We start from the raw sequence: 12,996 nt of genomic DNA, 5'->3' as shown, positions 1-12,996 counted from the left end.
TAGGTGTGTACCCTTAAGTACTTCAGTTTACTTTTAGCTTTTTTAAATTTAAGTTTAGGTATCTCTTCTAAAGTTTCTCAATCTAGGGTTTCCCTCCTCTTCTTTTGTCTCATCAGTTTATTTGTGGAAGAAACCTGGATTTTGCTGCTTTTGTCTTTGTGTAGTTTAACTTTGTAAGTTGGTAATTGGATATAGAGGATCAGAATCAGGTATGATTTTGGAGAGGGTGGCAGGGCAACTTCATGGGCAGTGTTTTGTTTTTTTTTTTTTCTGTTAGGCTAATGTCTGGTTTCTCTCTGTTATTTTACCAGCTACTTGTGCTTAATGCCTAGGTCCGTTAATTTGTTAAGGATTTCAGAATGGTGATGCTCCAATTCAGTCATGCCTTTTTTTTACCCTCCGAGTCGTTCTTTTTTTACTATATTGACTGGAATAGTTCTATAAAGAAAAATATTCCCCCATTTAATATTTGGTTACCTAGTAGTATAATTCTGGGTAGAGAAGGACAGGAAGGACAGGGTAAATCCTTTATTTTTTTCCCTATATTTACCAGTTTTCAAAATAAAGGATTAGTTTCCTTTTATTCTCTAAAGGTGAACAATTTTGGGGGTGATGTATCAGTTTGAACTCAGTCTTAAAACCTGTTTGATGTTTCAGTCCTTTGAATATCTTATTGATGCTCAAAGTTTGACACCTTTGGCAAATGATATCCTGTTCAGGTTGGTTCCTGAGTCCTTTTCCATCCCTTTCCGTCCCTTTCCGTCCCTTTCCGTCCCTTTCCGTCCCTTTCCATCCCTTTCCATCCCTTCCCCTTTCCCTTCCCCTTCCCCCCTCCCCTCCCCTCCCCTCCCCTCCTCTCCCCCCTCTCCTCCCCTCCCCTCTTTTTTCCTTTCCTTTCTTTTCTTTATTAAAAAAAATTTTTTTTTAGTGTTTATTTTTGAGAGAGATACAGACATAGAGCACAAGTCGGGGAAGGGCAGAGAGAGAGAGGGAGACAAAGAATCCAAAGTAGGCTCCAGCCTCTGAGCTGTCCAGCATAGACTGCAATGTGGGGCTCAAACTGAAGAACCGCAAAATCATGACCTGAGCTCAAGTTAGACGTGCAACCGACTGAGCCACCCAGACACCCCAGTTCCTGAGTCCTTTTGCTGTAAACTTAGCCGTCTTTGATAGCTTGCTATCTGATATTGTGGGAAGTTCCAGACCAATCTTGTACATTTTCTGTCCTTGATGTGGAATTAATCATGCTTACACCTCCATCTTTTAATACATGGATGAATATTTCTTTAGACTAGATCCCTGGCATTGGATTTGCTAGGTCATATGGTGTGCACATTTGACACTTTGGTAGATGGTGCCAAATTACCGTGTAAAAAAAGGTTTGTATGAGTTTATATTACTCTAATTATTTAACATTTTTATTTCACTGCGTTTTAGCCAATACTGGAAATTGTAGTTATTTAAAGTTTGTATTAGTCATATCCTCAAGAAAAAAAGATGTTATTGTGTTAAGCTGCATTTCCTTGATTAATTATGAGGTTCAAGATATTCCCTATGCTTGTTAGTAATTTGTATTCCTTTATTGCTTATCCCATTTTTCTCTGTGTCGTTTCGCTGTTTTAAAATCGATTTATGGGGTGCCTGGGTGGCTCAGTTGGTTAAGTGTTAAGCACCCGACTTTGTCTCAGGTCATGATCTCGTGGTTCATGGGTTCGAGCCCCGTGTCGAGCTCTGTGCTGACAGCTCAGAGCCTGGAGCCTGCTTCGGATTCTGTCTTCTTCTCTCTCTCTGCCCTTCCCCCACTCACACTCTGTCTCTGTCTCTCTCAAAAATAAAATTAAAAAACCGTTAAAAAAAATAAAAGTGATTTATTAGAATGGTAATGGACCCTGTATAATGATTCTTTGTTATATATGTTGGAAATATATTCTCTTGGACTATTACTTGTCTGTTGCTTATTGAATCTTTAAACACAAATGTAGTCATTATCTATGCATTCTGTATTTTGATTTTTGCTGGGGAATACCTTCCCCATCCTTAATTTATAAAAATATTCCTTTATACTTTCTTTAAATTTTTATATTTGATTTTATTAAAAAAATTTATTTTTACTGTTTATTTATTTTTGAGAGGGAGAGAGAAAGACAGAGTACAAGTGGGAGAAGGGCAGAGAGAGGGGGGGACCCAGAGTCTGAAGCAGGCTCCAGGCTCTGAGCTGTCAGCAGAGAGCCCAGCGCGAGGCTCGGACCCACCAACTGTGAGATCATGACCTGAGCTGAAGTCGGAAGCTTAACCAGCTGAGCCACCCAGACGCCCCTAACTTTTTATATTTTAATTTTGAGAGGAGTGGGAGTCTATTTCTGAGTCACCGGGAATTTATTTTTTTATATGTGTGAGATTTTCACAAATGGGCAGCCACGCCCAATACCATTTGTAGAAATGCCTTTTTCCCATGAAATAAATGAAATGTCCTTTATATCATTGACTAAATTACCATATACACATGAATTTCTTTTGACTCTGTTCTGTTATTTTGGTTTGTTATTTGTTCCTGCACTAAAATCACATTGTTGTATCTGGTAGGGCACGTCTTCTCATTGATTTCCTTTTATAATATTTTTGTGGCAGTTCTTAATCATTTTTCTCTATGAAGTTAGAATTAGCCTTTCATTCTGTTAAAAAAATACACTACAGTTTTTTCTTGCATTGCTTTAATTGATAGATATTTTTGGTTCTTTGGATTATTTTGGAATATTAAGCCCTCCCATAACAGGATAGTATATCTCTCTGTATACAGTTTGCTTTTCAGTAAACTGTTTGCCATCAGATATGTTCAGAAGAAACTCAGGCATAAGAAAATTGGTTTTTAAAAATGTAGACGTTATAAAATGCCAAAAAAATAACATTGGTTCCGTCTTTCAGTATAGTGTTGAATTAGTAGAAATTTTTATCCGTATCTTTTTATTTTAAAATTCATGATTAAGTCTGATGTTTGTTGAAGCTTTCTGAGTAAGCTGGTAAAGGATTTGGTCCGTTTGTGCTTAGCTCACCAAGTACTTTTTAATCAGGAATAATGTTGAAGTATTTAAAAACGTTTTCTTTAGCTGCTTTCAAGATGTTTTTTTTTGTTTAATCTGTTACTATAGTACACTAAATTTTTTTCAAGGTACTATAAAATGTAAAGAAAATGCCACTTGCTGTAATTTTGTATTCTGAATAGAGTACTGAATTTGATTTACTAATATTTTAAGGAATTGTTTGTGTGTATAAGTGACATTTGACCTTTGATTTAATTCAAAGCTTTTTTTTTCTTTCTTTTTTTTTTTTTATAATTTTTTTTTTTTTAATTTTTTTTTCTTTTCAACGTTTATTTATTTTTTTGGGACAGAGAGAGACAGAGCATGAACGGGGAAGGGGCAGAGAGAGAGGGAGACACAGAATCGGAAACAGGCTCCAGGCTCTGAGCCATCAGCCCAGAGCCCGACGCGGGGCTCGAACTCACGGACCGCGAGATCGTGACCTGGCTGAAGTCGGACACTTAACCGACTGCGCCACCCAGGCGCCCCTCAAAGCTTTTTTTTAATGGGTGATGGGCATTGAGGAGGGCAGGATGAGCACTGGTTGTTGTATGTAAAAGCCAATTTGACAATAAATTATATTCATAGAAAAAAAAAAACACATGGGCTTTCTTGACTGGTTTTCGTATCATGGTGAGACTACCCTAATAGTTGAGAAACATACCGCTTTTTTCTGAGCTTTGGTACAGTTATATAAAAAAGAAACTCTTCATTCCCTGAGGCTGAATTGAACTTACTTGCAAATCTTTTTTTTTTTTTTAATGTTTATTTTTGAGTGGTGGGGGAGGGGCAGGGAGAGAGGGAGACAGGAATCTGAAGCAGGCTCCAGGCTCTGAGCTGTCAGCACAGAGCCTGATGTGGGGCTTGAACTCACTGACTGCGAGATCATGACCTGAGCTGAAGTTGGGCACTTAATGGACTGAGCCACCCAGGTGCCCCTTGCTTGCAAATCTTTTTTTTTTTTTTTAATTTTTTTTTTTTCAACGTTTATTTATTTTTGGGACAGCGAGAGACAGAGCATCAACGGGGGAGGGGCAGAGAGGGAGACACAGAATCGGAAACAGGCTCCAGGCTCTGAGCCATCAGCCCAGAGCCCAACGCGGGGCTCGAACTCACGGACCGCGAGATCGTGACCTGGCTGAAGTCGGACACTTAACCGACTGCGCCACCCAAGCGCCCCGCTTGCAAATCTTTTAAGCAAAAATTTTCAGTATATTTAATGACAAATATTTTAGCTTTTAAAATTTATTATGATAAATTTCGAATGTACCCCAAAGTAGAAAGAAGGTATATTGAATCCCTGTGTACTGTTCAGTCAGCCTCAACAGTTACCAACCATGGCCGGTCTTACCATGGTTCAGTCACACCAGAAATTGGCAATTTTTTTTTTTTTTTGTAAAGGGGCAGTTAGTACATATTTTAAACTTTGTGGCCCAAGATGACCACAAATCAAAGATTTTACGTTGATAGTTTATATAATGAGAAAACACATTTCTACACATTGTTGATGAAATTCAAAATGTGATAAAAAGTACAATTTTTTAAAATACAAGTCTGTTGGGGCGCCTGGGTGGCGCAGTCGGTTAAGCATCCGACTTCAGCCAGGTCACGATCTCGCGGTCCGTGAGTTCGAGCCCCGCGTCAGGCTCTGGGCTGATGGCTCAGAGCCTGGAGCCTGTTTCCAATTCTGTGTCTCCCTCTCTCTCTGCCCCTCCCCCGTTCATGCTCTGTCTCTCTCTGTCCCAAAAATAAATAAAAAACGTTGAAAAAAAATTAAAAAAAAAAATACAAGTCTGTTAAGGAGAAGAGTGAATTTATTTTCTGGGGCAATAACATTTTGTTGAATTGGGGTTCACAGTCAATGTTTGTAGATGTTCTATTAATGCTAATGTGTAATAAGATTTTTTACATATTTTATTAGAAAATACCTTTTCACACAGGTAGGTACTGCCAGATACTGTTATCCAACAGCATATGGTTTATTTTTTTTATTTATTAATAGGATTTATTTTTAAAAAGTTTTACATTTACAGAAAAACTTGAGGAGATGGTAGAGAGCTCTCATAATACCACCACCCTCCCACCCCGTAATGTTTCCTCTATTAACATCATAGTTTTGTACATTTGTTACAAATAATGAACCAGTATTGATACATTATATTAACTGAAGTCCATAATTGATTCAGTTTTTCTTAATTTTTACCTGTGCTCTTTTTCTGTCCAGGATCCCATCCAAGATAGTATGTTACTACATTTAGTTATCATATCTTCTTAGGCTCCTCTTGGCTCTGGGAATTTCTCAGACTTCCTTGTTTTTGATGACCTTTACAACTTTAAGGATTACTTATCAGTTAATATCGTAGGATAGTCTTCTATTAGAATTTGATGTTTTTCTCATTATTTAGATTCAGGTTATGAGTTTTTAGGGAAAGACTACAGAGGTAAAGTGCCATTTTCATCACTTGTTAAGAGTATATGCCAATACTTTATTTATGACTTGATGTTGACCTCGAGCAGAGGATTCTGATTGAGCATATTTATCACTTGGAAGATGTTTATAGAATTCTGTTAAATTCTTATCTTGATATTTACATTGTAACAATGTCATCACACTGCAGGTTAGTTACTTCCAACTGCAGATTGGGTAGAAGCTTCTCAATTACAGAGTTTAAATGGATTTTGAAACATGAAACAGCAAAAAGAAAAAAAAATACTGTTGGAACTGTGAGAATGTAGTTTGAGCTCAGAAAATACATCCCTTGCAAATTTGTGCACTTGAGTGGAGAGCTCACTTCTTGTTTTGATTTTGATAGCAATGGGAAGTACAAAAAGGGGCTTGATGTTAGCTGTCATCAAAAGTTTAAGTTTTGTATATAAGCCCTATTTTACCTTGTCATTTTAGGTTGTATTAATTACGAAACATTATTAAGGCTGCACCTAAAGCTAATTTCCATGCTATTGAGTGTTCAGTAATAGTAGTTGAGGATGGTCTTGATGAGAAAAATTTCAGTTTCAGCTCTAAGCTCAGATCATTGCAATAAAACTTTCCCAGTGCTAAGCCGTTGATTGAACTGCTGTATGGAAAGTGAGTCAGGATACACATCTTCTATTTCTGACAAAAACAGATGAAGATGGTTAAGTCCACAAAGAGCAAATAACAACCATTAATAGTATTCATTTATTACATGAGATTCAAATGTATTTTCCACTGAGTTCTTATATAAGATGAGTATTACAGAGACTAACTACAGACTTCAATGTCATACATTTTCACAAGCTTTGCAAATTTGTCCAATGAAAACCTTTTCTGCTCCACATATATTTTTACCACCGTCTTTTGTTAACACACCTACTTCAGTTTGTACTGAATTAGTGTTTTCTCAGCTTCTTCGAAAATATTTTTGCCTGTAGTTGACCTATGCAGACTGTTTATAGAGGCTAATTCGTTACTTCAAATTTGGCACTTACTCCTCCAATAAATGGTTAACAGCTGCATAGTATCAGCAACATCTGTTGACTCACCAAGAGCTGAGAAAAACCACTCAAAATCATTTACCTTGTTTTTTAATGGACTACTGATATTGCCCCCAGTGTCCTGAACTCCTTGAGCAACTATTGTTGAAAGACTGATAGCCTTGAGTTGATTTCCGCTGGACACATTTCTTCTGCGGATGCAATGAAACACAACTTAATTAATTCGCTATTGGTAAATGGCTTTTCTTGCTTGCCTGATAAGCCATCTGGAAGCATTCTTTGGTTTTGGTCTTACAAATGTTTAGAAAATTTTAACATTTTTCCATAGCTAATTTTAATCTTTTAATTTTGAAGTACTAAAAAATTACAAGAATTCTTGAAAGACTTTTTGCTCTCCTACCCAATCTTTTCTCCCTTTCTTCTGAGAGAGCGCTTGCTGTCCTAAAACTCGGATGTTTTTTCTGTACTCAATCCCTCCTTTCCTTCTTCCCAACTAGATCTTTTATCATCCTTTTTATTTTTCTCATGTGATTTTTGACTAATTCAGGTTTTTATTTTACCTCTTGTCAGTTTATATTTTCTGTGACGGTATCCGTCTTCTTTTCCACTTTGGTATTGAATAGAGTATATGTACATTTTTTAGTCTTAACGTTTTTTTTTTGTTTGTTTTATTTACAAAATAACACCCTTACTTTTTTTTTTTGTAATTATTTACTGCTTTAAAAAAATTCCATAGCTCCAGTTTTCTTTAGATGTATGTTGTTCTTTTCTAGTTTCTTTATCTGCCTAATTTTTATTGTCCTTACTTTACAGTGCAGAGACCTGTGTGATTAATGCATATTGAAAGGATAAGGAGAAATACCTATAAATGCATTTGAAGTTATAAATTTCCTTTTGAGTCCTGCTTTAATTTTGTCATACTTTAAAATATTTTTTTTGTCTTAAAAATTTTTTTCTTCATGTTTATTTTTGGGAGAAAGAGCACAAGCAGGGGGAGGGAGGGAGACATAGAATCTGAAGCAGGCTCCAGGCTCCGAGCTGTCAGAACAGAGCCTGATGTGGGATTCGAACCCACGAACTGTGAGCCAAAGTTGTACGCTTAACCGGCTAAACCACCCAGGTGCCCCATGTCATACTTTAAAACAAAAAAAAAAAAAAAAGATTTTATTTGTGACCTACACCGAGAAATATATAAAACAGACACCGAGAAATATATAAAACAAACAACAGGATTTATCACAAAGCAAACACCCATATATTTACTACTCAGGTCAAAAAATAAACATTGCCAGAATTCCAGAAGTTCTCTTGCACTCTTTCCTAATCACTACCTCCATGTGTTCCGCCGAAAATAACCACTCTTCTGACTTTATTAGTAATCATTTCCTTGCTTTTCCTTCTCGTGTATCACCTAAACAAGCACCCATGATCTTTAGTTTTCCTGTTTTTTGAACTTTATATAAGCGAAATCGCTGAATATCTCTTTTGTATCTAGCTTTTTTGTTCAGCATTATGTTGGAAAGAGTTATCTAATCTAGATTGCTACAGTTTATTAATTTCATTGCTGTGTTTTATTCCATTGCATGTATATATCATAATTTATTGGTATATTTCAAAATGTTATTTGTTACAAGTAGTGTAAATGTTTCTTCTTTTTAATTTCTTTTTTTTAATCTTTATTTATTTTTGAGAGAGAGACAGAGTGTGAGCAGGGGAGGAGCTGAGGGGAGGGAGACACGGAATCAGAAGCAGGCTCTAGGCTCTGAGCTGTCAGCACAGAGCCCGATGCGGGGCCTGAACTCACGAACTGTGAGATCATGACCTGACCCGAAGTCGGACGCTTAACCAACTGAGCCACCCAGGTGCCCTGTAAATGTTCTTGTACTTAATTCTGCTGCGTTTATTCCTAGGAGTGGCATTTTTGGGTACCTGTAGTCTATCTTAGTAGGTGATAATAGCTTTTTTTTCAACGTTTTTTTTGTTTGTTTGTTTGTTTATTTTTGGGACAGAGAGAGACAGAGCATGAACGGGGGAGGGGCACAGAGAGAGGGAGGCACAGAATCGGAAACAGGCTCCAGGCTCTGAGCCATCAGCCCAGAGCCCGACGCGGGGCTCGAACTCCCGGACCGCAAGATCGTGACCTGGCTGAAGTCGGACGCTTAACCGACTGCGCCACCCAGGCACCCCAATAGCTTTTTTTTCAATGTGATTATAGAGGTTTAGTTTCTAAGTTCCCTTTGTCCTTGCCAGCACTTGGTATTGTCACTTTTAAAAGTTGATCATTTTTGTGCTTGTGAAGTGGCGTTTCTTTCACAGTGATTTAAATTTACCTTTCTTTAATGAAATTTCATGCCTTTTCGTCTTTGAATATCTTCTTATGTGAGTATCTTCTTATGCGTGCTTAAGTCTCCTCATTTTCCCATTACGTTGTTTGTTTGTTTGAAATAATTGATCTGTAGGAATTCTTTTTCTTTACTTTGAGCATGAGTTATTGCTTCGGTTCTAGTTTTTCCCTATTTATGGAAACCTTTTCTGTTTGCGTTGCTTGCTTCTGTGGGGGTGGGGTGGGACGTGGGTGGAATATACAAATAACTTTTCTTCTGAATTTGTGATTCCTGTCTCTCTGGGGGGGTCAGTAGCAACCTAGCTAGGTGTAATATCTCTGGTCCCACTGCCACTGCTCTAGTCTAGGTGCTGGTAGCACCTGCCATATGCTGCTTAGGAGCAAATCGTGGAGAATAGGAGAGGAGAAGGCCCTGTTTTAACTGTGGCTACCAGGGACTCGCTCTTTTCCAGCGGTGTGGTGCTTACTCCCTCTTCTTCTGTCCATCGAATGTGGTATCTCAAAGGTTTTTCTCAACTGCCTCTATCTTCCTCAGCTTTCTTCTCTGTGAATTAGGTGCAGTAACTTGTTTTGTTTTCAGAAAGCTGTTTTTTTTTAATTATGAATTCTTTGGGTTTTTTTTTTTTTTTTTACCTTTTATGTTCCTCATTTTTACTGTTTCTCTTTTAAAAATATTTCTTTTCTTTTTTTTAATGTTTGTTTATTTTTGCGAGAGAGAGCATGAGCAAGGAGGGACAGAGAGAGAGAGAGAGAGAGAGTGAGAGTGAGTCTGAGGCAGGCTCCAGGCTCTGCGTCAGCACAGAGCTTGATGCAGGGCCCGAACTCATGGATTGCAAGATCGCGACCTGAGCCCAAGGCGGACGCTTGCCCGACTGAGCCACCCAGGCGCCCCTCTTTTAAAATATTTCTATTTAAATAGATTTTTGTATTCTCTAAGAGGGAAAATGACTCATTTATGTATTTCTTGTCAATAAGCATGAGGAAGATAACCATATAAAAAGCTTTGTCTGATACTTCCTTTTCCATTAAAGATGTCCAAATCTAAAATCAAAGATTTCATAGAATTAAACTCTCTTGGTTGTAAAATAATTTGCCTTTTTCAGCAGTAATGATACTTTTGGGTTTTGTTCCTATTAAGCTTTTGGTTTTCTTTTTTCTAAAAAAATGTTTTTTCCTTCCCATTTTGTTTTCCAGCTCTTTTGTGCTTTTCAAGATGATAAGTATCTGTACATGGTAATGGAGTACATGCCTGGTGGAGATCTTGTAAACCTTATGAGTAACTATGATGTCCCTGAAAAGTGGGCCAAATTTTATACTGCTGAAGTTGTTCTTGCTCTGGATGCCATACACTCCATGGGTCTCATTCACAGAGATGTAAAGCCTGACAACATGCTCTTGGATAAACATGGACATCTAAAGTTAGCAGATTTTGGCACATGTATGAAGATGGATGAAGTAAGTAATAAGCAAGTAAAAAAATGCTACTTTAAAAAGCAATTTTTTTTAATCTTTATTTATTTTTGAGAGAGAGAGAGAGACAGAGCATGAGCTGGGGAGCAGCAGAGAGAGGGGGAGACACAGAATCCGAAGCAGGCTCCAGGCTCTGAGCTGTCAGCACAGAGCCCGACATGGGGCTTGAACTCATGGACCACGAGATTATGACCTGAAACAAAGTCAGACGCTGAACTGACTGAGCCACCAGGCTCCCCCCAAAATGCTACTTTTTAAAAACAAAAATAAAACTTCAAATCTTTATTTTTTTTGAGCAAAGATAAATTTAGTTTTGCTAACTGTGTAGTGACTGAAACAAAACTTTTTTTAACTGATCATCTTGTTACAGAGTGCTTTATTTATAATTATGTAGCATTGGATTTGGTGAATATAAGAGAAATAAGAATGCAAATAACTTTAGGCATCTTCCTCATAGAATGTTGATAAGCAGTTGCTACCAATCAAAACTACTGCATGTGTAAAATGATCCAGGTGAAGAAATAAGACACACAATATAAATTAAGGTACATGGGTATTTCCATCACCATTACTATTTCTGTATTTTTCCTTTAAAAAAAAAAGCTAAGGTAAGAAGTTTATGATCCTATCACCTGCTAACCCTGTCTGCGTCAACCACAGTGAATAAATTTGGGGACATCATCTGTTGTGTACTTTACCTGGTAAACAATTCACATTTTGATCAATAGATTCAGTAGTGTTAACGTCATAGCTGATTATGTTGATTTATTCCTGTTGTAAAATTTATCTCTTTTTCTCTATAAGTGTACCGTATAATTCCTGTTTTGTTTTTTAGTTTCCCTATTGGATCTTGGGGGGTGACTTACATCCATCAGACTTTCTAAATGTTAATGTAAATTGACAGCAAACCGGATGCCATCTTTTGTATGGTGTTTATAACCTTCCAGTATGCCTGTATAGCTATTCATATTTCATAACCAGAATACTTTATCAAAGAAAAAAAGAATATCTTATAAAGATATTTATTTTGAAGTAAGCTGATTTTCCTTCTCTTTGCCTCTTACTCATGCCACCTGTGTGACATTCACTTCTATAGATCATACTGCCCCCATCAGCGATCTGTAATGTCCCGAGCTCAGCTCAGATTTTACCTCATTTAGAAAGTCTTCCTTATTAAAATCCTAACCTGATGGATCACTTTCCTAATGTTCTCACTTATTTAGAATTTGTGCTGTGTTTCATAGGCCATTTTCACGTATCTAGGTTTGTATGTCCTGTCTACTCAACTAATACTTAACATTCCTTTCTCCTTTGGTCTTCTTCCTGGATTTTGTCCTTGTGTCCATGTTCTGCATTCATGAGTCCGTGTTTAATAGATGGAGCATTTGTCCCCAGAGCTCCCTCTTGTGGTATGAAATGGTGAATAGTAAATAGTATGAAATGGTTAATAGTAAAAATTATCTTCAATGAAAATAAAGTATAAAATAATTTCTAATAGGATGCTAAACTTTTTTATGTCTGTTGTACAAAGTGAGTGATGTTTATGTGTTTATGTGTTGAACTTCCATGAGTGTATTCTGATTTTAATTAAACCAAAAACTTTTGGGAGGGTGTAGAGAAATAAGTCACGTCACATGAAAATGACTAAGGAAAGAGGGGTATATAGAGTGTGAGAGTGTGAGGAACAGGACAGAATATGGTATTTATAGCATAATCTTACAAGCATGTAAGTGAATACTAAATTTAGCAATTTATTTAAAAAAATTTTTTTTCAATGTTTTTTATTTATTTTTGGGACAGAGAGAGACAGAGCATGAACGGGGGAGGGGCAGAGAGAGAGGGAGACACAGAATCGGAAACAGGCTCCAGGCTCTGAGCCATCAGCCCAGAGCCTGACGCGGGGCTCGAACTCACGGACCACGAGATCGTGACCTGGCTGAAGCCGGACGCTTAACCGACTGCGCCACCCAGGCGCCCCTAAATTTAGCAATTTAAATATCTTAAATTGTCTCTTAGTAAGACAAAATAAGATGTGGTATATAATTATGTACTATTTTTTAAGTCAGGTACATATACCTGAGCTAATTATAATCCTTGGTTCATCGCTTATTGTTGTTAGTAGTCAACAGAAAGACTTCATCTTGTTTTTATTTTATAATGTTTTCCCCCTTTCTGTTTCAGTCTTATTCTCTCTTTCCCTGATAAACAACCAGTGTCATGTGTTTACTATAAGTTCTTGCATGCTAGTGATACGATGTACATATGTATAAATGGTATCATGGCATGAATGTCATTTTTTTAAACTTTGTTCACTCAACACTGTTTTATATCTTTTCTAATATATGTAAATTAGCTCATTGCTTCTTAGTATTCCGTAGGGTCTATCTGTTAATTTTACTTATTCCCCCTTATGTTGGATTCCTAGGCCACATCCATTCCCCTGCCACCAACAGTGGTATGTTGAGCCTAGTTAAACTTAGATGTTGAACATCTTTAGGTGTGGCCCATGTGTATTCTGACAAGGGTTTCCTCTAATACATACCTAGAGGTGGGACTGCTGACTCAGAGGATACGTAAAGTACGAACTACCTGACCTCTGGAATGGCTATGATTGTTACAGCCCCTGCTAGT

General features: G+C 37.3%; 1 protein-coding gene across 6 annotated transcripts in view; it reads left to right on the top strand.

Annotated features, from left to right (window-relative positions):
* The window catches only part of ROCK2 (Rho associated coiled-coil containing protein kinase 2), a 141,314-nt gene that overhangs the window by 74,973 nt on the left and 53,345 nt on the right, over positions 1–12,996 (top strand). For all 6 annotated transcript variants that reach the window (XM_086700027.1, XM_086700026.1, XM_086700028.1 and 3 more), the window contains exon 5: positions 10,090–10,350. In XM_086700027.1, the coding sequence (XP_086556153.1) occupies positions 10,090–10,350 (261 nt within the window). The remainder of the gene's footprint in view (positions 1–10,089; positions 10,351–12,996) is intronic.

The sequence above is a fragment of the Puma concolor genome, chromosome A3 (genome assembly GCF_028749965.1).
Source record: "Puma concolor isolate L17-30 chromosome A3, mPumCon1.1.hap2, whole genome shotgun sequence".
NCBI classification, from domain to species: domain Eukaryota; kingdom Metazoa; phylum Chordata; class Mammalia; order Carnivora; family Felidae; genus Puma; species Puma concolor.
Note: the sequence above shows the minus strand (reverse complement) of the source record. Positions and strands in the feature narration are given on the sequence as shown.